The sequence below is a fragment of the Vicugna pacos genome, chromosome 3 (assembly GCF_048564905.1).
Source record: "Vicugna pacos chromosome 3, VicPac4, whole genome shotgun sequence".
Lineage (NCBI taxonomy): Eukaryota > Metazoa > Chordata > Mammalia > Artiodactyla > Camelidae > Vicugna > Vicugna pacos.
Window position 1 is genome coordinate 67093671 of NC_132989.1, and position 27454 is coordinate 67121124.

Below are 27454 nucleotides of genomic sequence, written 5' to 3' on the forward strand. Positions count from 1 at the left end.
ATAAGCAAGCCCAGGAGGCTCTAAACCAAGTTTTTGGTTTAAGGTAGAGAATGAAAGGAAGCTTTGCTAGAAGGGAAGAAAATGAAAGGAATCTCTCTGAACTATGGAGAGGAAAAGGGAAGAAAAATACTTGAATAGATGCTAAGGACAGACGGCTGCCTGTATTAAGAGTTCAACTAAAGAGATTTTTATATTTATATTGCTATTAGATTATATCTTAATGATGGCAAGGTGGACTTGCCAACATCAAACAGGACTGGGGATTTAGTGGGCTTTGCCACTAACTACCTTGATGATCATGTAACTTCAGAATAAAATGTTTTAGTTAATTAAGAGATTTCATGAATTTAAATCTTCAGCCTCAAACGAACAGGTGATTTACAAAAGTCAAGTAGAATCACTAAAATAACTGCATGTCTCACACAACTGCTCCCCAACTTTCTGTTCAAGTGGTATGGCCCCACCTTGGGAGTTGTCCATGGTAATTAATCAGATCATCCCCCTGCCCCGATTCCTCAAATACTGTTTCTTCCTATTCGACTACTACCAATAAACCTCTAACACGTACACCCCCTTATTCCTTGTAAGTTAGAGATAATTCTGAGGAATTACACTCAATGAAGATGCACAAAGAAGCTCATTATTTAGATAAACCCTACTGCAAACACTCTCGCAGAACAGATACTAATTTATGTTTTAAAATCTGGATTTTCATGTATATAAATTTAAAGTGCTATGCAGGAAAAGTGCTAGCTAGCTAGATAAGTAAAAATTAGCAGTACTACTGAAAATACAACAGCATTTCTACCAGGGAATGAATTAATATAATTTTTAAAAGGAAATCAATATAAAACAGATTTTTATTATTAAGACTCTTTTTTTAAATGTCTTCCTTGAGACATTTTCCTACTGTGTTTGAGATTTATTTCTGCTACTTAATCCACTACCATCCCTATCACCATAATCAATTCTCTATTTCTGAATTTTCTAAATAGTAAAGTGAAATTATTAGATATAATAAACATAAAGAAATAGAATGACAAAGGAGGTCAACTTTATATTTTACCTTCCACTCTAGACACATGGAATGAAGAAGATGAGAAAAACAGAATAGACAGAGAAAAAAAAATTCTATGTGCATCACAACAGAAGTTTCAAGTGCCAGAGATGAGGATGGAATCTTATCACCACTATTATCAATCCTTAAAATAGCTACCTAACTCCTCATTAAGAATAAGGACATGCAGATTCCATTAATATTTACTGTAAAGGAATGTCCATGGAAATGGCAGAATGCTCAAATAAACTAATTTAAAGTGACATTTTAAAAATTTTTTTGAAGAATTAAAAACAATGGGGGTGGAAATGATAGTATGGTCTCCCCAAAATGAGTTGGCTATACCTGTATCATTTAAATACACATTCATCATTACATATCATGGATGAATCTCCAGCTACTAAAACAATCCCTTTACATTTATAAAAGCCACATCATTTTTTCCTAAGAAAAACAAATAGGAAATACCCATTATTTTCCTTATTCCAAAAGTTACTTGTCTAGTCATTCATTCATCAAGCATTTATTAAGTGCCTACTATATCTGAGCTACTATAATAGGTGCTGGGGACACAAAAGATTATTACACAGTTTTTTCTACCAGCCATCCCGCCTGTCTTCCTCTGAGAAAACGCTTTACCCAACCCCTCCTTAACATCGCTCTCTCTCTACTGTTTCACTCTTGACTCTTTCATTTTCACTTAACACAACCACATGTGTCCTGCCTTAGGCTGCTATGTTCACCCTGGCAGGGCAGCCAATCAAACTACCTTCTGCTCCCTAGGAAAACCATGCTCTCTCACACCTCCATCTGCCTGGCTGCTGTTCTCAAATCTTAATGTTGGCACCCTCTTGCGCAAAGCATCGCCTAATTCCCGAGGCACGGCTTCGCATTCTTACTCCACCAGTGACTCTGTAGGACCGTAACAATCAGCACTTCCGTTATAACTGCTTATCTCCATGACTACCATGCCTGTAGACTGGAAGACTCTGAAAGGTAGGGACCTCACTCATTTTTGTATCTTCACCATCTAGCTGTGAACTTGGCTCATAGTAAGCACCCAATAAATGTTTTTTAAGAATGAATGAATTAATGTATGTATGTATAATAATGTACAACTCAGAGGATATAACACTAAAGTGAGAATTTACTGGAAACATCTATCTATACAAACATTTTAGGGATAAGAAAAGGATAATCAATCAGTGTTTACTGTAGCTCTCTAAATTAGTAAAATTAACTTGAACGTGGAATTAAATACCTCAATTAGAAAGGTCAGCTACTACAGGAAAGGTCAGCTACTATGGAGAGGAGCTCAACTTGAGGGAGCTGAAATGCCCTTTCTGGGCCTCAAATTCATCACCTATATTTCTCTTAAACTCTGGGTTTTTTTTTTTTTCATTCAAGCAATGGTCCCATTTATATTTGATTTAGCTCAAACACATGTACAAAATCTAAATGACAAGAAGCGGATAAATATGACATATATGCCCCTAAAATGTGCTCCAGCAGGTTTCCCCTACTTTGGTCATTCCCCCTCCACCTTCAAGAATGTTCCCACGTCGGCAAGTACATCACTACTACAACTCAATAGTTTTTGTTAAATCAACCCACATTTTTTAACTCAAATACCAACTTAAGAATCTTTCTATGCCATAAAAATTTACGAAATCACAGGTTTGATTCACTAATTACATGTTTTAATATATCTTAAATAAATATTTAACTACGAAAGTAAGAAACATTTATTTGTGAACTGCTCAGAATTCTATCAGGTAAGTAAACCAAGTGTGACTCGGCTATGCTTGCAGTGGCCAGTGTCCTGTGTAGCCCATCTCCTCACCCTCCCTGCTTCAGGGCCATTCCTCTGTCCCTCTAAGACTCCACACCTGATTTATGCCCTTCTCCAGGCTTTCTGGATTCACTTGGTATTGAGTTTCCTTCAAGTCCATCTGATTTTTAACTTAAATACTTAATTGTTTTGCAGTAAGAAAAGAAAAACTTTATAAAAAGCTAACATGACTTAATTACGACAACAGCATTCTGACGGGAGACTGGTAAGACTTCACTGTTATTTTCTGTATGCTGAGATGGTTAATTCACTAAGGAATTCAAGAGGGACTTTCCCCATTGGTGGCGCTTTCAAAAATATTCTAACATGCTTAAACTGTAAGGGATACTAAAAACATTTTTTAATGTTTTAAATTACAAAAACATTTGAAAAGGGAGTTTTCTTTTTCCCTTAATCAGATTCACCAATGTACAAAACTCAGTTTTGCTACAGTAAACACTTACACATTGGCATGATCAATATAATCCAAGTGTTTTTTACATTTTAATTTTAATCAAATTAAAATAATATCAAGGAAGCAAAATTCAATCATACTCAGAGTAATCTCTAAAATAAGATCTTGACTAGAAGTGCTTCTGGGAAGGAGGGGTAGACGTACTTTTCCCTGTTTCTCCTGCTGAGTACAACGCCCTGCGCATTATACATAAAACAAAGAGAAGACAACACTGAAAGGGGGAAAGAAAGTAGACCAGCAGGAAACTGGAGACCTTAGAAGTGCCATGGAGGTGAGTCCCCTGGACTCATTTTTGCCACATATATCCCAGGCTTGAAGCTGAAAAAGGTGACAATCATGAAAGGCCAACAGGAGAGGACAAAAAAGCCCCAACAAGACTGCTCTCTCCAGATCAACACCCAGGACAGGTGCAGCTATAAGCAAGACAGAAAACTTCTAGACAATAACCACTCTCCTCTGGCCAAACACCCCAGAAAAAAGTGTGGTCTAACCCCACCCATGCTAGCAGAGACCAGGAGGGGAACCTAGGCTTCCTTTTTCACCAGACTGATAAATGGTATTAACTGGTTAGAGAATGTCACAAAGCTTCAAAAATTTTAACAGAGTCAATATGGCAAAAAAATTAACACGCACCGCTGACCGTATCATTTGCAACAGATGAACAGCAGCTACACATCTCTCCCTTGTCCTGGTTCTCGACCCAGCTCTTTATCCCCTCCCTTCTGTTTCTTCCTATTCTTCTTCCTCCTATTCCCAACTATTGACATTCTTCAAACTCCTGGGTCTTACTCTTTTCTCTGTACACTAGTTTTTCCCTTATGGGAACTGTTCATATTTTTAAAATTCAACTCTTCTAGGTGTGGAGAAAAGGGAACCCTCCTACACTTTTGGTGGGAAATGTAAATTGGTGCAGCCACTAGGAGAACAGTATGGAGGTTCCTCAAAAAACTAAAAATAGACTTACCATATGATCCAGCAATCTCACTCCTGGGCATATATTTGGAGAAAATTCTAATTTGAAAAGATACATGCACCCCAATGTTTATAGCATCATTATTTACAACAGCTAAGACATAAAAGCATCCTAAATGTCCATCAACAGATGACTGGATAAAGAAGATATGGCATATAAATAAAATGGAATATTACTCGGCCATAAAAAAGAATGAAATAATGCCATTTGCAGCAACGTGGATGGACATAGAGATTATCATACTAATTGAGTAAGTCAAAGACAAATATCATATGCTATCACTTACAAAATACTGTAAATCAACTACACTTCAATTAAAAATTAATATAAAAAATTCAACTCTCCCATCTAGGCCTCTTCGTATTTTTTTTAAAATATGTTTTTATTAAAGTATAGTCAGTTTACAATGTGTCAATTTCTGGTGTACAGCACCAATGCTTCAGTCATATAGGAACATACATGTATTTATTTTCATATTCTTTTTCACCATAAGTTACCACAAGATATTGAATATAGCTCCCTGTGCTATACAGTATAAACTTGTTATTTATCAGATTTTGTGAGAATCCTGTATTTCAAAGCAAGAGACACTCTGCCAGAATTCAGCAGGTATTCTGTGCGATTCAGTGGGTTTGTACATGTAATTCTTGGTGTATCTGTGGGAGAGGGAGAGCTGTGAGTCTCTCTACTCTGCCATCTTGGCTCAACCCCCTAGGCCTCTTATTACCCCATTCCTTTGCCCAGATACCCTATTGCCTTCCACTGAGAGGCCATACCCCTTTGCTGGATTTTATGGTTCTTGACCCTTTCTCCCCCAACACTCAACATGTAAGTTCTCCTCCATTCAGAAGTCTCCCTGCTGTCTTCACACCTCCTCTAATATTTCCAGCCTGTATGTCTCAGAGCGAACATTATTTCCACACACACACAGAACATATCCTCCTTCCTTCCCGCTACCAATGCAAAGCCTTCCATCCTGCAAATGTCCCCATCCCAGCCAACCTCCTCCACAACGCCTTCCTTGCTCTGCCAGGGCCTAGAAGCTCTCCTTCTCTGAACTCGAAAATAACCATCATCTGCTTCGTTCATCTGACTTGCCTCAAAAATCAGTTTCTTTGAGAACTAGTAAATATTAACTAATATTTGTTTATTGCTTTCTATAGCTTTCCTCTTGACCAGGTTTATAAGCATATAAAATCTCTAAGCTTAACTGCAGTTAATACAATGCTTAAAATCATTGCTTTCCCTTTGTTTCTCTCTCTAGAGAGTATCTAAGAATATACACACTCTTACAACAAATGAAAAAGACAACACTTAAGACAGTAGGACAAATTTCCTAAGAACCAACTGAAATCTTTCAAACATATTTTACATAAATGAAAAAAACTAACCTAAGAAAAATTGATAGTTTATTATTATTTAGAAACAATACTATAGTTTAGTACTGTCTTTGACTAATAGTTATTCATTCTAAATACAAAGTAATTAAGCCTGTACCTAGTCATATAAAAATAACAGCGAAGCTGCTATTAGTCTTTTAATTGAAATTCATAGAATATAAAATCCTTTGGAGACCTCTTGTGGTCAAAGTTAAAAATATAAAAAAAAAAAACAAAAACACACAAAAACCCCGCCAAAACCCAATACATATTTAAAATGGATATTCTGTAATTCCAAACCATTCTTCCATCTTTTCTCACAAAGCTCTATTACTTCTTCATTAATATTAATGAAATAACCACTAGCTGACAAAAACCTCTGGTTTTACCCTCAGATTTGCGTGGAAGAAAAAGAAGGGATTCCAAATAACTACTCATCACTATTTAAAATACAGAAGACAGCACCAAAAACACAACAAAACTCCTTGAAAATTCAATGCTGTGTTACTTACTGGAAGTAAATATGGAACAGAATTTTGGCAAGCTATGTTCTTCATACTTAATTAAAAGAATTCCCTATCCCCGTTGCTAACTTTTTTTCTTTTTTTTAAACATGGCCGAGAATTGCATCTCTGGTTGATAAAAGCTAAAGATTATGGATGTAAACCAGTGTAAATGGACCCACTAGCATTTTCAGGGAATTAAGGTAGGACCACCTCACCTCAGTGAAGCAAAATAAAGAAAAAATGAATAAAAAGTTGAATGTAAAAATTTTTAAAGAAAAACAAATTGACTAAAATAAAACACAAATGATTGTGTTTCCAAAATGAAGTGAGATCTTTCTAAATAGAAAAATAATGGAATGCTTACATTTGTTTTTATGTCCATCACTCTAGGAACTGGTTTGAAAAAAATATTGGTACAATTTATGTCAGAGTGTTCTCCCTATGTTTTCCTCTAAGAGTTTTATATAATATCTGGTCTTACATTTAGGTCTTTAATCCATTTTGAGTTTATTTTTGTATATGGTGTTAGAGAATGCTCTAATTGCAGTCTTTTACAGGTAGCTGTCCAGTTTTCCCAGCACCACTTATTGAAGAGACTGTCTTTTCTCCACTGTATATTCTTGCCTCCTTTGTTATAGATTATTGACCGTAAATGTGTGGGTTTATTTCTGGACTTTCTATCCTGTTCCATTGATCTATGTGTCTGTTTTTGTTCCAGGACCATACTGTTTGGATTACTGTAGTATAGTCTAAAGTCAGGGAGCATGATCCCTCCAGCTCTTTCTCAAGATGCTTTGGCTATTCAGGGACTTTTGTGTTTCCATACAAATTTAAAAATTTTTTTGTATCAGTTCTGTGAAAAATGTCATTGGTAATTTGGTAGGGACTGCACTGAATCTGTATATTGCCATGGGTAGTATGGCCATTTTAACAATATTGATTCACCCAATCCAAGAACATGATACATCTTTCTATCTGTTTGTGTCATCTTCAATTTCTTTTGTCAGTATCTTATAGCTTTTGGAGTACAGGCCCTTTGCCTCCTTCGGTAGGTTTATTCCTAGGTATTTTATTCTTTTTGATGGGATGGTTTCCTTAATTTCTTTTTCTGCTATTTTGTTCTTAGTGTATAAAAATGCAAGTGATTTCTGTATATTAATTTTGTATCCTGCAACTTTACTGAATTTATTGATGAGCTCTAGTAGTTTTCTGGTAGCATTTTTAGGATTCCCTATACATAGTATCATGCTATCTGCAAACATGACAGTTTTACTTCTCCTTTTCAAATTTTGATTCCTTTTCTTTTTTTTTTCTGATTGTTGTGGCTAGGACTTCCAAAACTATGTGGAATAAAAGTGGAGAGAGTGGGCATCCTTGTCCTGTTCCTGATCTTAGAGGAAATGCTTTCAGCTCATACAGTTTAATATCACAAAACAAACAAACAAACAAAACAAAACAACCCAATCAAAAATTGGGCAGAAAACCTAAATAAACGTTCCTTCAAAGAAGACATCCAGATGGCCAACAGGCACATGAAAAGATGCTCAATATCACTAATTACTAGAGAAATGCAAATCGAAACTGTAATGAGGTATCACCTCACACCAGTCAGAATGGCCATCATTAAAAAGTCTACAAATAATAAATGCTGGAGAGGGTGTGGAGAAAAAGGAATTCTTCTACGTTGTTGGTGGGAATATAAATTGGTCCAGCCACCATGGAGAAAAGTAAGCACGTTCCTTAAAAAACCAAAAACAGACTTACCATATGATCCAGCAATCCCACTCTTGGGCATATATCCAGAGGAAGCTCTAATTTGAAAGGACACATGCACCCCAATGTTCACAACAGCACTATTTACAATAGCCAAGACATGGAAACAACCTAAATATCCATTGACTGATGACTGGATAAAAAAGATGTGGTGTATATATATCACAATAGAACTTGGAAATAGATATACAATGGAGTATTACTCAGCTATAAAAAGAAATGAAGTAATACCATTTGCAGCAACATGGATGAACCTACAGATTATCATATTAAATGAAGTCAGAGAAAGACAAATATCATATATCACTTATATGTGGAATCTACAAAAAAAATACAAATTTTATTTACAAACCAAAAATAGACTCACAGACAAAGAAAACAAACTATGGTTACCAAAGGAGAAAGAGCAGGAAAGGGATAGATTAGGAGTTTGGGATTAACAGATACACATTATTATACATAAAACAGATAAACAAGAAGAACCTCCTGTATAGCACAGGGAACTATATTCAGTATCTTGTAATAATCTATAATTGAAGAGAATCTGAAAAAAGAACATATATATATGTATATGTATAACTGAATCACTTTGCTGTACACCTGAAACTAACACTGTAAATCAACTACACTTCAATTCTAAAAAAATACATATATTAGCATGCATTAGCCAGTTCCTTTGACATAATGAGTACTTAATAAAAATAATACACAACTGGAAAAAAAATGGAATGCTATCATAAGCATGGAGGACTTAATTGGTTCAGGCAGTACATTAAAGACACAGAGAAATACTGAATCAAAATATAATCAAAAATGCTTTCTTCTAGAGATCCCCTCCAAAAAAAGGAAGTCCTAAGGGCCAAAAACAATTAGAAAAACACAGCTGTAGATGGGAGATGACACCATAAAGAGCCATGCACAGAGAGTAGAATATACGAAGATCCAACGTACTTCTGGTTGGAGTTCCAGAAGAGCACAGGGAGAGGCAGTATAGAAAGAGGGAATGGCTGATAGGAATAATCAAAAGGACAGCTTAATCTGCAGAAAACTTTCTAGGTTGGGCACTATTTCAAGCACTTTACCTTTACATTAACTTATTTAATCCTCACAATACTATAAGGTAAAAACTCTTACTTCCCCTATTTTAAAGAAAATGAAACTGAAGGACAACACGATTGAGTAATCTGCCCAAAGTCACTAAGAAGAAAGCCAATTTTCTAAGCCAAACTCTATGTCACAAGACCACACTGTTTTATTGCTTGACTTTTGAAACTCTACCACTCCATTCTAAACATAGATACAAATCAGCCTTAGACTCCACAGAGATGTGGACTATTTGCCTATTCATTATGTCCATTATGTGAAAAAAATAAAAATTACATGTGGTCGGTAAACATAGGAAAAATTACATACTCTCAGTGCTAACCAGAGCAAATTAAAATGTGACAAAGGCAGTCATCAAATTTGGTAAAACCCACATATGATATTCAAACTATCTTTGGTACTCCAAATGGCTTTTAAAGCTCATTTGATGAGTAAACATTTAGAAATATCCCCAGGCAATGCTGCCTGCCGGACAAAAAATCAGTTTTGGCAAAGTCTCTATGGAATGTTTTGACATTCTACTGAATTTTAACTTTATTGTTTTATAAAAATAAGGGGAAATCAGAAAATGAAAGTGTTGATTCAACTGATCAACTTTAGTCTCAATTCATCTAAATTAATCAAATATACACTCAGTTATGAAGAAAAATTAACAAAATCAAAGATATAAACTATGGGAAATATAGTTTTAAAAGACTACCCTAAAAATCTTTAGAGATTTTATTAACTTTTTCAGTTCTCTGAGAGCAGCACCCCTTATCAGTCCACTTGTGTGACTTTTAATTATTCAGGTCTGAGCACACTGTCAGAAAGGATTAAGAACAAAATAAGGGGAATTCATGCAGAAATTTTCATCTATCCAATTGGCAGAGATTATTTCAATGATCACTCCTCATGTGGGCAATGGCTCAAATAACCCACCAATACTATAGTGGGGTTAGCATAAATTGTTATTACCAATTCTAGCAAGCAATCAAGAGCTTTATGAATGTTTATACCCTCTCACCAATTAATTATACTTTTAACAATTTAGCTTAAGGAAACAATCAGAAATATACACAAATATTTCTACGCATGGATATTCACCATAGCAATATTTGTAGTACTGAAAAAAATGAATACAACATAACAAAAGGGGAATGGATAAATTATGATCCATTTAAATGACCAAATGTTCTGTAGTCATTGTGTCTGCATGAATACCCACTGAAATATTGGCACATGAAATGATAATTTTTCTAGGATTTACTTCAAATTAATAATCCAGGGAGGGAGGGAGTAGAGTTACAGATGAAATGAGATTGGCTGGTTGAGAAATATTAAGCTGGTTGATGGATTCACAGGGTTCACTACACTATTTGGTACAGTTCCATAAACATCTGAAATTTTCCATAATAATGTTAAAAAAAATGCGGAATTTTAAGTAAAAAACAGGATATTAAGCTGATTTTACAATATGAATCCAAGTTTATAAACAAAAGGTGATATACATACACAGAAATAATACACAAAAATGTTTAATGGTAGTTATCTCCAGGTTATAGCCTATTATTATTTTTATGGTATTTTGCTTGTTTAACTCTCAACTTTTCCTAAATGAACATGGGTTAGTGTTATAATCAGAAAAACATATTATGAAAGCTACTTTGAAAGAATTTCAGTTCAACTGAAAAAGGAACATTCAACTCTAAGAACAAAGAAACATATGGAACTTCACTTAGTTTGACTTTACAACTTATTTGTCAACCTAACTAAATGGAAATCATCATGTGCTCTCCTGCCTCATCTAAAGTACAAATTTCTCAACATAAAAAGTCCTCTTCACTTGAGCCCCAGCCCAACTTTCCAGTTTCTCCTCCGATCAAATTCAAGAAACTGTATAGAACCTTCCTTTCACATCTGTCTCGTAATACATCATGCTTTGTGAGTCCAGTTAGGTCTGTGCACCTCTGCCTCTCCTGCTGGATTATAAAGCCTGCCAGACACACATCACAACCACATCTTCTTTCTCGTGTGCCATGGTGCCTAACATACTGCCTCGTAAATGAGAGGAGGGACCTTAGATCTAACAAATTTAACTACTGGACTCAGCCACAAAGTGAGACTTGCAGCACAGATAAGGCATTTCCAAAATTTTATAAACTTTCTAAGGAATGACTGTCCCCAGAAACTGAAGATTAATTACCAAATAATATCATTAAATAGTATCATAAACACTTTAATTATCAAATAATACCATGAAATATCATAAACACTCAACTTCTAAAGTCGTATGTTAAGGTGATATTATGTATAACTTTGTTTTTCTTTTTTGGAATTTCTACCTACTACTGTTGGAATAGTATTGTAAATAAAAACTTTTTCAACAATGTTGGTAATCATCAATTTAGGAATCAGATCTAAGTTCGAGAATCACCACTATTTTCCAGCAATATGCCGACTCACCTAACAGCCGTGGCTCTGCGGATGAGCGTCTCCGTTTGCTCCGACAAGTCTGAGGGAAGCAGCAGCTCCACTGGCTGCAGGCTCAGTATCCGAGTTTCTAGCTCTGAACGGGAAGCAGAGTCCTGGAAACTGTCCAACACAACCTCACCTGTGGCAGGCTGCACTCCCTAAAAACAAAAACATAACGGCACAGAAAATATGTACTTTTCCAATTCCAACCATGACAGCATAAACAAATATGGAGACATTAAAGGTAAGACACTCACTAACATGCACTTCCATTTCTAAAGTGTTTGAAAACCTCTCTGCTTTCCAAGACTCTGACATCAGAAGTCACATTCACCCTGCCAGATGGAATTTTAGAGAGACATTCTGAATCCAACCAAGTCCTGGATCTAACGCACCAGAGAATCACTGTGACATGTCACCAAACCTTCCTGGGCCCCAGGCTCCTCCTCTGTAAGTGAGAATAAACCAGTCTACTTGTCTCATAGAGTTATTGTAAGCATCAAATCAGAAAACAAACGAACACTCCATAATAGTAGTTGTTATTACTAAAAGTAATGTGATATCTTTCAAGTAATCTGGCCACCAGAATAGTAATAAGCTACTATTTCATTATATAAAATTAATTAATAAAAAGTGTAATTTTTGCAAAACACAAAATCAAATATAACAAACTCTGAGTAAATCTCATGCAGTCAGTCAGTCTATCCAGGGGAATAACTATGATAACTAAAAGTCATCTCCATCACCCCAAGACAGTAACAGCAAAGATAACCTGGAAAAGACCATGGTGTGGAAGAAGAAAAAAAAAGGCAAGTAATTTACTCAAGGTTGAGGGGCAATTAAGTGGTGGAGGCAGGATTTATATAGTCTGACTCCACAGGCCACGCTCTTATCCACTACTGATCATTAAGAAAGACATGGGGCTAGTGTAATACAGACTGCACTGGTTAACAGGAGGGAAAATAATCAGTCCCTACACTCATCCATGGCTGGTGGAGAGTCAACCGACAGCCTCTTCAGAAAACAGCCCAACATTTTTTAGGAAAGTTGAAAACACCCATATTCTCTAACTCAGCAGTTCTTCCCCCAGGAATATACTCCTGAGAAACTCAGGCATGTGTATACGTACAGAAAGGTTTATAGCAATGTTCTTTGTACAACCAAAAACTGGAAACAATCCACATGTCCATTAATAGAAGAATAAATAAACTATAAATTGTAAAGTGAAACACAACGTAGCAGTGACAATAAAAGGACTACCACACATGTAAACAAATTGCACCTACAAAATGGTAAACAAAGGAAGCAAGAACCAAAAGGATACATACAACAGTTATATACAGTTTAAGGTGGTAAAACTGGAACTAAAAGCAAGGACATTATTATCGTAAAAGTGTGGATTATAGTTACCTTTGGAGGGAGGGGCCCCTCTGTGAGCAGTGTTTTATTTCTTAATCTGGGTGATCTTTTCTGTACATTAAGTATATTACACTGTAAATTTCTGTTTTATGCATTTTTGACTATTTTATAATTTTTAAAAATTGTTCACTTTTAGCTCAAGGAAGTTCCTCAAATCTAGCCCAAAGGCATTCTCTAGTGGCCAAAGAGCCAGACCATAAGTGAGACATTTATATATATATATATGCGTGTGTCTAAGTGAAGTAATCCAGAAAGAGAAAGAAAAATATCATTACGATATCACTTATATGTGAAATCTAAAAAAAAGATACAGAGGGTAGGGTATAGCTCAGTGGTAGAGTGTGTGCTTAGCATGCAAGAGGTCCTGAGTTCAATCCCCAGTACTTACATTAACAAAAAATTTTTTTAATAAATAAATAAATAAACCTAATTACCTGCCCTCACCAAAAAAAAAAAAAAAAAAAAAACCTCCTTAAAAAAAAAGTGGGCACTCATCATTAAAAACAAGACACAAATGGAAATACACACAAAATGTTATGATAAATCACAGAGAAAAAAATGTGACAATGAGTGTGTATATGTCCATGAATGACTGAAAAATTGTGCTGAACACTGGAATTTGACACAACATTGTAAAATGATTATGAATCAATAAAAAATGTTAAAAAAATAAAAAATAAAAAAATAAAGGCTAATACTCAAAAAGAAAAACAACACACAAATGAACTTATTTATAAAACAGAAACAGACACAGAAAATAAACTTAGAAAGGGAGTGGGGAGAGATAAATTGGGAGTTTGTGATTTACAGATACTAACTACTATATGTAAAACTGGTAAACAACAAGTTTCTACTGTATAGCACAAGGAATTATATTCAATATCTTATAGTAATCCATAATGAAAAAGAATATGAAAAGGAATATATGTACATATATATATTGTATATATGACTGAAACATTATGCTGTACACCAAAAATTGATACAACACTGTCAACTATATTTCGATTAAAAAAATTTTTTTTAAAAACAGAAAACAAAAATACAAAGCAGGAACAGACTCATAGACATAGAATACAAACTTGTGGTTGCCAGGGGGGCAGGGGGTGGGAAGGGACTGGGATTTCAAAATGTAGAATAGATAAACAAGATTATAATGTGTAGCACAGAGAAATATATACAGGATCTTGTGGTGGCTCACAGCAAAAGAGAATGTGACAATGAATGTATGTATGTTCATGTATAACTGAAAAATTGTGCTCTACACTGGAATTTGACACCACATTGTAAAATGACTATAACTCAATGGAAAAAAAGTTTATATATTAAAAAAAAATTTTTTTTAAGTTTATCTCCCAATCTACAAACCAAATTTACGGAAGCTATTTACGTAAGTTCAAGCAATAAATTTATCAGCCAAATTCCTCAGGAGACAGGTGCAGCCTAGACCTGGAGGCCCGGATGTCACCAGCCCAAAAGTGGCTGCTGGGGTAGAGAAAACGCCGGACGCACAAACTATCACTTCTCTTTTTCTCCTACTGCGGGCCAGTTGGTACACTGTGGTTAACTTTGGCAGTACGCCACAGGGTATTTCTAAAACCACTAAAGGGGAATTGTTTACTATCAGCTCTGTTCCTCAGACTGAGTTTCAGGTAAATATAAAATAGCATTACATTTGTTGAAGCTTAAAAGCAAATAACCTTACTATTTGTAGACAGGTTCAACTGCCTGCAGCTAGATAAAAAGTGCTTCTCAAGGATAAAAAAATCATTTAGAACCATTCAACAGACATGCTAACTCCCTGAGAGAAAGGCTTATTGGTTAAGCAAATGTCAAGTTAGCACGAGGTTATGCAGCCAGAATGAGGTATTAAAAGGTACTTTGGAGACATTTGGGTTCTAAGAACTTTTGTTGACATTGGAGCTGAATGCAAAAGTTATAAAAAGCAAAGAGAATTAGTTATTACTTAGGCAAGGAGTCCTGCTTTTGCTTAACAGAACAAGGGAGTCTGACAGGCCCTAAAAAGTCTCAGATTTTGAGCAGAGTCCAGGGAGGTCTGTAAATGGGCAAATCTGCTCACAAATTGCCAGGAGCCATGATCAATAAAACTATGATTCACAAATTATACTTATCTGGAAATTGACTATAAGTATTCCTAATACTGATTAAATATAAGTTTTGAATCAGCCAGCTATCATTTCCCCTTAACGATCCTTTTCTCTTAATCTAGACATGACATTTGTGTTTAACTTCAAATCCCTAGAGGGAATCTGTGAGACTCTCTGTTACCCTTGCATGTGTTGACTTAAGGGTTTTATTCTGCTGTCTGTACAGTGTCCACACACACGCCTGCCACTGTGTCTCTCTTCAACCCTGAATCCTAGAGCCCACAGACAGAAGCTATCAGGATCTCTCCCAAGCATAGGGTACCAGGAGGCCATGTGAGAAAATTATAACTAGTAATTTAACATATAAAATTATGAGGAAAATGTTTTTCTAGAACAATTACGTGAGGACACAAGTAATCAGACATCCTCTTTATAAACCATCCACGATTACCCATATTTAAAGACACCACGAACATCTATCATTTGTTCTTCACCTACAAAGTACTTACCACAATTCCAATGAAAATGGTCCCCTTTTTTTTGTCCTTAGCATTTTCCTTATTTTCACAGATACATAGAAGATAGCTGGTAGAACTATCAGTCATTATCTCATCGACATTTACAGCATCATCCAGCTTGACTAAAGGATTCACATGTAATACTTATTAAAGAAAAACAAATGTTACATTCCCATTAGCTTTTCTCCTTTAAAATAATGGTTCTTCTTCCTGGCTATTTTTGCTCTGTGCAAAAATCTTCCATACAGCACTCATTCTTCTGATTTACTCTGATCATAGTTACATGCCTTACCTTCCCTATGACATAAGGCTCATAAGGACAGACAACCATTACCCTCTCACTTCCAAAGGGCCTGGGATATACCTCAGATCCTGTGGAAGCCCAAATATTAACTCTCTTCTTTATCTGGATGAAGCTGAAACTTGAAGCTTTAACAATCCCATAATGTTTAATTCCACAAGTCAAAGCATGAATACACTAAAATAGTGTAAATTACTTTCCTCCTTTAAAGTGCCTAATAAATCCCAGAAATAGCAAGAGAATTTTTTAAAGGCATGAGAAAAGAAAACCAAAACAGAAAACAGAAACTTGTGTGTGTGTGTATGCGCATGTGTAGTGTGTCCAGTAAATAAATTCTCAGGGATGACAGCTGATTTTGAACAGTCAGTCTGGGAACATCCAATTTGGGTATCAGCAGATAAGAGCCGTAGCAGCAACAAAAGAGAAGCAGGGAGGGGTACAGTTCTAGAAGCAGGCTTTGAAAAAGAGACCCAAGTTCAGGCAAAAGAAACAACAAAGTTACCAGGTTCTTACAGCCTGATCACCTTAGAACAATACAGAGCTGTTAACTAACGGTTTGGGGTCCAGTCTGAGTGACAACCATTCCCTATTCACGGAATTCATGGAAAAAAAGTCTTCACAATTTGGGTAGATGCTAAGCAGGACACTAAATAAGATCTGCAATAAACCCTAACAAAAATATTACTTTCACACAGTGTCATTTACGACCTTATCCCCACATTCTTTCATTCTAAGAGACTTGACCTCATCCCACAGTAAACATTTCAAAATGCATTCTTATCTCATTTTACTTATCATTATTTGGTTTTTAAAAAACTGACAGAATTTTATGACTTCACTGTTGAAATCATTTTGCTTCAAAAAACTCACTGAATTTATGAATGACCATAAATTGGGGTGCAATCGTGCATACTAAGGATTCTTCGAAGTGAGAAAGCTTATAATCTATTTTCAAAAGTAATAAAATTTTTATGATGCTAATGATTAATGAAGATGGCCTACTATTATGTTTTATAAGCAGCTAACTGTGTTAACTTTGTAGTCTTCTTTTCACACTATGAAGTTAGTAAGTTATTTTTTTAGGTCTTTCTTAGGAAGATCTAGCGGAGCTTGTAAGCCCTAAGCACCTAACCCCTGCCCACGCAGGCCTAGGGAAGATGCAAGTTCACATCAGTTGCTAACCTATCATCTTTTATCAGGTCTTTTTTCTTGCTCTTAAAGTATGATGAACTCTCTTCTCCTTTTACTACAGCATTTGAAAACTGCTTCTTTCCACCCATTATCAAGCCTCCTTTCTTTAGCCACATACTAATCAAAGATCAAAGTAACCATACCCAAAAAGGTACCCAATCAAAGAATCAAAGCTTTTTAAAAAGTTATTTAAAACAAAGCCTTTGTAACATTTAAGAAAATAAATTCCTATTCAAAAAGGATATCTTCTCCAATAAGTGTAGATTTCGTATAAAGAGCAGTCAGTTTCCGGGAGAAGACAGAACTTTTGTTGTCCCCAATGGCCTTTAATGCAGCTGTTTCAGTCTGTTTCACAACTCCCACCTTCAACAAAAGTAAGAAATGATGAATATCAAATCTGATGGAAAACTGGTTAAGAAAACATATTTTGAGATTTTGAAAGGTTAATTATGAAATATTTAAAATAAATAAATTATCCCACAATGTCCAGATGGAAGACTTTAAGTAACAGATATCACAGGGACCTTGCAAGTGTGGAGAAACCACTAAGAAACACTTTATCCCAGAGTTGAAAAAAATTTTTACCCTTAATATCTAATACATTCAAAACTCATGAACATAGTGCTAAAATTTATGACAAACTTTAATTTTCTCCAAAATGCCAAATTCCAAAACCAATTACATACAGCCTACCACCTTAGAAAACGTTTCGGAGGCTCCAATCCCCTTTTCCCACCACTTGAAGCCAAAGCTGACCTTATATCCCTTTGCCACAAGGCGGCGCACGTGAACAAACAGTCGGTGAGTAGGTATGCTTGCTGTCATGAAGTTGTGATCTAAATGGCAGTAGATATTGAGCTCCCGGGCTGCAATCTAAAAAAATGTAAAAACAAAGTATCAATAAATTTCTATTTCAAGATTCCCTGTGTGGTGTTTGTTCTCTCTGTTAAAAATCCATCCAGTTATACATTTAGAATTGCTGTACTTCTCTGTGTGGTGTTATCAATCAAAAAATCTAAAAGAAACTCCCTGTGGAGAAGCCTGTATTTTAATCTTTTTTTAACAGAGTCCATGGCCTAACTTCAAGGCCAGTATCTATATCTATAAACGACTCAGAAAAATATGACAAGTCTTCTTCTATATCCTTAGATCTATCAAAACCTTAAAGTGCTCAATTTTCTCTGTACATGGACAATTCAATAGAGAGCAAGAGACTGTAATGGAGTAAGAATTTGCTACTCAGCACACAGAAATAACTGAAAATTAGGAGATACTACAGAGTACACGTAAACGATGCACTCTACTTAGAGAGAGGGCATCTTTAAGGAAGTGAGACGAGAACCCCTGTTCTGGTGAGCTAATTAATGATGCAGGAGTGAGAGGAATGCAGAATCCGGCAGCACCAACTGACTCTCTTACTTTTCTCTGAAAAGCACCATGGCTCAGATATTGGCCATTGTAGCCAAAGAACTGTTGTTATTCCTACACTCTCGCTCCCGTACACCACCCACCTCTGCACTGTATTAGTTCATCACTGCAGGGCAAGAAAACCTCACTCTTTGCTGTGGCCAAGGCTGAATTCAGCACTCAACCCAGAGAGAACGGCAGAGAACAGCACTTCCTTTCATCCCTTCACCTCCAAGAGGCCAACTATGTTGTTCCCGTCTGCAGGAAATATGCAGATGTCATTTCAAAGTCTAATTTCACGACACAGAAGACAGCACGATGCCGTGTGAATCCGAGAACACCACTTTCCTGCCACAGGATTTAGAAACTGTAAGGAAAGAAACTGGCCAAGTCTTCACTTCCCATCCCTAAGGTGGTGGACGTACCACCCCACCACCGTCTGATGATGGATGATCCCGCCAGGCCTCAAACTACAGAATCATCAGTCATGATTTCAACAGAGCGCCATCAGCAACACTTCGCTAAGCTTGCCCTTAAATGCTCAAATTTACTTTTAACCTTCCTAACTTAGGTCTACATCAAATACCTCAAATTAAATACAAACTCAACTTAGACTAGGAGAGCATGGCTGATATACAGAAACCTGTAAGACTTCAGACACTTATTGGTGGCTGGCAGAGTTACTGTGCTCTTCCACTGAGATTTAACTATGCTCCGGGCTAAGAAAATTCATAAATCAAGGACAAAAAGAGGAATTTCTGTACATCTAAATTTTTTTTCTTGCTTGAGTCTTCATTAGGAACACTTGCATGATTATGATTCATTCACTTAAACATTCGGTCCATTCACGATCAACTCTTGATGGTTGAAAGGTCCTAGAATAGGATCATGGAGGATAAGACATTCCAACCTGGACCCCTGACCTCCTTCCCTGCAAGTCTAGCATCTACCAAGTTTGCTTGTGTTTATTTTTAGTTTTTACTTTAAATGAAAGCATTTTTAAAAGGTTAATTGATCACATTAGCTTTTTCATAAGCTCAGAAAATGAAACAAAAACACTGGAAAATATGTAAGGCTACACAAGAAAAACACAAAATAGTATCTGAAAAGACTCACCTCTGCATCTTCCCCAAAGAATCTATACTTATATCCACATTCCACACACAAAACTGCATCTTTCTGCTGCTGCTTTATTTCTAAGTATTGTAATTCCAATGGTGTGTAGATGCTTTTGGTCCGTTTATTAGATGGTTTAGAGTCAGAAGTTTTCTGTAAGTTTTCATAACTCCTATGTGATGATCCAAAATGACTGAGTGTCTTGTCCTGGCAACCAAAAGATTTTTATAGTTCAAAAAGTATTAACCATAATGATAGTTCTCGAGAGAGAAAGAAAGCAAATTTGGCACAAAGCTAACAATTGGTGAATCCAAGTGAAAGGTTTCCAGAAGCATATAGTTTATTCAGACAAATTTTCTTGTAGGTTTGGAATTTTTTCAAAGTAAAAGACTGAAAAAAAAATGAGCCACACTAAACTCCTGCTTAATTACTCAAGCAAATTTTAAAAGCCTAAACTAAGTTTTAATATATTTCTTTTTAAATTTGATTTCATTAAACCTATCATAATAATTTTTTTCCTTATTTATTCCTAGATGTATAAAGCACAAAAAGTCATGAGGCAGGAATCTCTCTCTCTCTCTCTCAGCAATAAGGCAAAACCACTTTCAACAAGCATGTCAGCAGCTAAAGCTGCACTTAATGTTTAAATTTCCAAGTACAGCTTAAATGATAGTATATTCCACAATCTTTATTCCAAGAAAAATCACAACTTTTTTGGTAAAGAGATATGAGGAAGAGGTTTTGGAAAGCATAAGGAACAAGCTTACATTTTCAACATTAGTATTCCTGCCAGCCATACGTTTTTATATGAAAATCATAGCTAAATCCAATAACAACTTAGAGCAAATTCCTTGCTTATGAGAAAGAGTGTGAACTTCTGAAAATCAGATACAAAACTGTGTTGGTCTGGGTATTTTTCTGAGTAAAGAACCCATAATTTTCATTAGATTCAAAGAACTAAAAAAAAAGTAAAGAAATATTTCTCTAATTCAATGGCTCTCAACCATGGCTATACATTAAAATAAGAGCTTTTGAACAACATCCATGCCCAGTTTATCATGAAAACCAACTAAATATGATTCTAAAGAAAGGTTCTTACTATTAATACTGTTTTTAAAGTTCTCCAGGTGATTCTAATTTTTTTATTGATGTACAGTTGACATACAATACTATGTTAATTTCAGGTGTACAACATAGTGATCTGACAATCAAATATATTACAAAATGATCATAAGTCTAGTAGCCATCTGTGATTATACAAAATTATTACAGTATGGTGATTCTAATTTAAAGCTGGGCTGAGAGCCACTACTCTGAATTGCAGATTTCAGTGATGGATCAAGAGTTAAATTACCTGACTTTGCAATGGTGAAAAACACTAAGAATCACAAAACAGTGGAAGAAAGGAACCCATATGCATTTAGTTTACCTTTGAATTTACTTAATTTCAGCCAAGCTTTCAACTGAAAACCTCAAAACATCTCTATAAATTATCATGATTTTCCAGACTAATCATGGAAACTATAAAGAGGACTATAAGAAACTATACTTGTATTAATTAATCAATAAAGAATCTCCCCCAAGTCAGTGGCCCCTAATCCAGGCTATAAATCAGAATCACCTGGGAGGCTTTTTTGTTTTATGTTGTTTTAATAGAACCAATTCATCCCGCCTTAACAGATAGTAAATCAGAATCTCCAGGTATTTAAAAAACAAAAAACTAAAAGCAAAAGCTCCCTCAGATATTTTAAATGCTCAGCCAAGTTTGGGAACCACTGCCTTGAGTGAATCCACAAAACCTAATGGCCCTTCGGAACCTGCAGCTCTGGGTAACTAGATATTCATCCATATAACAGTTACATACCTTTTGACTAATCTGAGATTTGGACTCTTCAGAAGAAACTGCATTCCTTGCACGCAGACGATCGATATCCTCAAAATCAGTGCATTTTGGCAGCACTGCACATCTCTCCTTAAGAGGCTTGGTCTGAACTCGATTTTGATGAAGGGCAGAATTACGGTAGTAGTATTCTTTCAATTTTTCCAGAGAGTGTGAAACAATCCTGGTCTTCAGATGTTTCTTTGGCTCTTAGTTAGAAGTCAGAAGAAAATAAAACAGGAGTATTCTGTTTCATTACATCCGATCATAATTAGCATAGAATTTTTAAGAGGGAGCTTCTCACTAAAGCAAAGGATCTAACTATAATGTGATAAAGAAATAAGAAACATTGGGTTCAGGGTGAAAATGGCACACTGAAACATATATCTAATTTCATTTGGTCCTAAAACCCCATTACAAACTACAGTATGGCAGAGAGAAACAGAGAGGTGACAACTGTAAACAAAATATCTGAAGCGAGAAGGAAAAACAGATGAGTAACAACGAATGTAGCACACATAAAAGCTAAATTCTGTCAGTAGTACAGAAAACCAAGAACCAATGCTCTTTACAACCCAAAATGCTTAAAAGGTTCAGAAATCAGAACACCAGTAGCTGTGGAAATGGAGAAAAAGGAAGTTCTAAAATAAGGAGGATTGGTTCCAAACAATTTAATCCCTAGACCCCTGCCCAACTCCCAGCTCAAGGGCAGCTGTCCTTCCTCTGCTGCAGAGAAAGACAGAGACGTCTACAGAAAAGGCAAATTAGGTGCAGCTGAGATGCAGCACTGTGCCTGAGCCAGAACAAGGGAACACAGGCTTAGCCCTACGCTGAGAAACCAGCCTCTTCTCACCAGCTCTCAACACAGGCAGTCAGAGCTCTCCTGCCAGGCAGGAGCCGGGAAGACCCTGGACTGGGGAAACTGACCAGCTCCATGGGAAAGACCTGAAGATACTGACACCAGGAACTGACCAAGAAAACCGGATTGCCACCCCTAGGATGTGGGCTCTCCTGCCTCCACAGCTTTGCTCATGCTAGTCTTTCTCCCTGGAACGCCCTTGACCCTAATTTCCACAAAAATTACTTTTTTTCATGAAACTCAGCTAATTCTCCCAGTTTAGAAGCATCTTTTTTTCCCCTCTGGGTTCCTATAACAAGATCACATGCCTAGCACTTACCACATTCTGCCAATTAGCAGTTATTAAAAAGCAAGCAATCCATAAAAGGGAAACTATCATGTACAAGGTACCTACTGTATGTCAGAATACATTATTTTACCCTTTAAAGCAATACCATTACATAGTTACTATTAACTATAAAGAAACTGGGACTGCATTTATCAACTCTTACCTTTCCCATTATGGCAAAAACACTCTGAAGGCAAGAGTTGTGCTTTGCTCATTTATAAAGTTTAAATCTTTCCATATTTATATTCAAACCTCTTTTTAGATGCATACCTTATCCTGTCTCCTGTTAATCTTATAGCTAGAAAAATATATTTGAAATCTCTTTTCAAATGTATATGTTCATCTCAGTTGCTATTACTCTCCACTTCTCGGGATATGTACTTGAATCACTCTTCAGTGTAAGTTTTTATATTATATAAGGACTTCCCTCCTATCGATACAAAACTCTCCTGGGTTAGAGGTGGGGTATAAGTCTTAGAGTTGTACTCATGTTAAATAAAAATGCATCTAAAACTGAAGTGTTAAAAACTGAGGTGAAAGAGCCAGACTCTTCTAGCTGGTGAATGTTCCTCTTTTCTTCTTATTTATTTTTGTTTAAGTAAACAGTAAAGTTCATATTTCAAAACATTCCACGTCTATGGCCTTATTTCCAGAAACTTGGGAGTTTGGTTGTCTGGATCGGGAGCAATGTGGACCTGATGACAAGGACTTAGAGTGCATGTGTAAGATCCCTTGATGGCCTACTTTCATGCCCTCCCCCGCTCCAACCTCCCCCACCCCGCCACCCTACTCTCACCACTGGCAAGGAAGGTTCTGCCATGAAGCTCCATCATGAGTTATACTCAATTCAGAAAGGCTTACATCAGTTCAGCTGCAATCTTGGGTTGAGCGCATGTTTCTGTCTAACCTCTCTGCTATCCTTCCACATCTCTTCAAATTTTTTCTTTTCTTTTTCTGTGTAGCCATCTTTCACTCTTAGGCTAGAATGACTTTCCATGGGTGCACCTCAGCTCAAGAGTCTGGAAAGAAGGTGTTCCACCCCTGTTCATTTATATCAAACCATCATCATTCCTGGAGTATAAAATATATATTAAGAGAAAGAACTGTGATACACAAGAAATTATCCAAAATTAGTTTTTTTCTCAATGCTCCCAGGACCATTGTATCTTGAATTATCTAAAAATAAACCAGGGGGAAATGTGGGAAGAATGATGCTTACAAAGGAAAGCCAAAAATCTTTCATTGCCTTCCTCATGGATACCTAAGAGAGATTTTAATACCCCATAAGGCCCTCAATGGAAAAAACTAAATTGGAAGCCTTCTCAAATGAAAAGCCCCCAAGAGCTGTGAAACCCTCATGCCTGAGAGGAGATGCAAGTATAGGCCCCAGTCCCTCCACTGGGCCTTGAGGAAGACTAACCACTGTGAAACACCTGGTTCTTGGAAAACTGAGCACTATGGAAATTAAAAAGGAAATCTCACTAAGATGAAGTTGGGAGGCCAGGAGGGGGTGCTCTCCTGCATATATCAGTGGACATCAATACAGATCATAACCTGGAAGAGCCATACCTTGCATTTGCTGCAGGCAGTGACACTACTTTACTACCACCAGCAGGAGGAAGAAAGGTTTTCCCCTCGCCTGGCAGCAGTTCAACCAATGAGAGACTGTCACAACTCAGCCAAAGAAACCCACTATACTTGGAACTCTGTTTCCTCCAATGGACTTTTTGTTTATAACAGCCCCCTCTCAACTTCCTCTTCTCTATAAGAGTTTCCTCTCCTTTGCCTTGCTGAACTTGCATGTGATTTGCCATACTTGCGTGTCCTGAACTGCAATTCTTTGCTGCTCCCAAACAAATACATTTTGCTGGTAAAATAATTGGTTGTTTCCCTATTTTAGGTTAAGAGAACACAAATAGACCTTAGCAACCTCTATATCCTGCTCCTTTACTTACAACCTCACTTGTACTGCATCCTTTTCTGAAGATGCCATGAAATGAACTATCAAACTGCCACAACATGAGATTAAGCCTTGGCAGCATTATCACTCAAGTCTCTGAGTCCTTAAGAGGATATACCCTAGAAATAAGGCAATGGCTACTGTCCCAGCATGTTAAGTGGACCAAAAACTCCTCGCTAAAAAAAATCGTTCACTGAAATGAACACCTTCACTGTTTGAGCTTTAATTTTTTATGTACCATAAAATGGAAATACATGGTAGTTACTTTTTCTCCTCAGGCCTCCTTCTGTAGGACTAGGTCATGAAGGATCAAGGAGGTTGAAGAATTATCATATTTTAAATAAAGAATTTTAATCTAGAAGGAAGCACGTAGTAGATGCTGAAATGTCAATATGTCACTATAAAAAGCTTTTTAAAAATTTGTACAGTAATCTGTTTTACAGATAATTCATGTTAAAAAAGGGGAAAAAATAAGAACCTTCGGAATATTACAAACATATTTTAAGTTGGTTGAATTAAACACAGTGTTCTGGCAAAACAAATCTATACTAAAGTCAAGAGAGTGGTTATCCTTGGTGGGAGGAAGGGGTTGTCACTGGGAGGGAGCACAGAGAGGTTCCTTGGGGCCTAGTAATATAGCCTCTTGATCTAAGTGTTGGTTACACAGGTGACTTGAGTTTATGAAAATTTATCAAGCTTATGCTTCTTTATATATGTTAAGCATCTATAAAGAATTAAAAACAATAAATCAATATTCATAGGTCTCAGGTCTCAAGAATTGTCTGTTTGGAAAGATAAGCTACAGCCAATTTTTTTTGAGAGTTTAAGCTCAAAAGAAGATATTTAAGCTTAGGTAGATAAAAATAACATAAAAGTCAAGGAGGATAAGGTCTTAAAAAAAGAAAAATAAATTTAAGAGGCACCTTCAAACCATGTCTAGTAGCAGAAATCCAGGTAATGGGAAGAACTTCCTCTTCTTTTAGAAGACCAATTTTTTAATATTGGTGCCCTTGTTTTTAAATATTCATTCCAAATTGGGGCATGTTGTTTTAAACTTCAAAATGTGGTTCTTTTTTGTTTTGTTTTGTTTTATTTTTATTTATTTAATCCTATAATGGAAAAGAATCTGAACAAGAATACAAATGCATTATTGAATCACTTTGCTGTGTACTTGAAACATTGTAAATCAACTATACTTCAATCTAAAAAAAAAGAAACAAAGGTAACAAATACTCAGGCCTCATCACTTCCTAAAATTTTTACTATGTTTTACTATCATCTATATTCTCAAGGCTATTAACACGTAGTGCCTCTGCCTGGTGGAAATACTACATAATGGTGTGCTACTGCAAATATGCATCCTTTCCAAACTCCAGAAAAGTCAAGGCTTAGGAATGGGACTACTCTAGACCTTCTCTTCCAAAGCTGAAAAACAACCCTTAAAAAGATCAAACCAATTCACAAGGATCTTGACTGCTTGCCAGAACAAAGGCCAATATTCTTAATAGAAACACAAATCCCAGTATACAATAACACAAAATTCAAAATACCTATGACCCAAACAGTTAATTAGTAGACATGCAAAAAGTAGAAAAGTCAATCAAGGGACACAGATCCAGAAATGACAGAGATGACAGAATTAGCATGTAAGTGCACGAAAACACATGATAAAAATGCTCCACATAATCAGGAATGTAAAGGAAAACACAGAGGAGCAAAATGGAAGGTCTTTTTGTTTACTAACAGCTTTACTGAAATATAATTCACATAGAAAAATGGGGGATTTTCAAAAGGAACAAGAAAGAATTTCTGGGGATGAAATACACAATATCTGAACTGAACGTTTCACTGAATGAAATTTATGGCACATTAGACACTACAGGAAAAAAAAAGATCACTGAACTTGAAAATACATCAGGAGAGTTAATCCAAAATGGAGAAGAAGAAAATATGAGACTGAAAAACAAAGGAAAAGAGCTTCATCTATTTGAGGGATAATGTTAAGTAACCTAGCATCCCTGTTAATAAACTCAGGAGACGGAGGAAACAGAAAAAATAGTTGAGGAAGTAATGGCCAAAAAATCTTTCCAAATATGATAAAAAAAAACTATAAACCCATCAACCCAACAAGCTTTAAATGAACTCTAAACAGGATAAAAACAAAGAAATAAATTTTTTTTAAATACTAGACTAAAGCCCATCAAAATCAAATGTGTGCAAACCAGTGTTAAAGAGAAAATCTTAAAAGCAGCCAGCCATTTTATAATTGTTATAAAATTTTTATAACAAGAATGTTTATAACAAGAATGTTTATAACAAGAATGTTAAAAATCAAGAAAAAAGACATATTAGGGAAATCAACACCTTATAATTAAAAAAACCCTTAGATGTCATAAATGCTAAAGGTTAAGAATCTTTGAAGGAATACTGTGATTCCCTCTCTTCTCAAACATATGACTTTTCTAATATATACTTTAGTTTACTGTGACTTCTCATTCTAGAAATGTATCTTTGGATTTCTTCTCAAATGTGTTTTACCTTTTTTATTGTTATTCCATTGGTTTTCAAAATACAAATTCAAATCACTTTTCAAATGTATAAAGTTCCTTTGTGAGTATAAAAGCTTCCTTCCCCTAGGGATCCCAGGTATAAAAAAGAATTTATAAATTGAAGCATTAAGAACTGAAGTGGATCCATACAATGGCGTATTATTATTCAACAGCAAAAGGAATGATGTAATTTAGAGTACTTAAAATCATAGAGAGAAAGGAGGATGGCATTAGCCGGGGATGGTGGGGGATAGTTATTATTCAATG

General features: G+C 35.9%; 1 protein-coding gene across 1 annotated transcript in view; it reads right to left on the reverse strand.

Moving 5' to 3' along the window:
- Positions 1-27454, reverse strand: part of MSH3 (mutS homolog 3) — a 137599-nt gene that overhangs the window by 106279 nt on the left and 3866 nt on the right. Inside the window, exons 3-8 of the mRNA XM_072958444.1 lie at positions 21477-21700; positions 19613-19819; positions 17846-17962; positions 17333-17452; positions 15589-15732; positions 11544-11710 (exon numbers count right to left, since the gene is read on the reverse strand). Of these exons, the coding sequence (XP_072814545.1) occupies positions 11544-11710; positions 15589-15732; positions 17333-17452; positions 17846-17962; positions 19613-19819; positions 21477-21700 (979 nt within the window). The remainder of the gene's footprint in view (positions 1-11543; positions 11711-15588; positions 15733-17332; positions 17453-17845; positions 17963-19612; positions 19820-21476; positions 21701-27454) is intronic.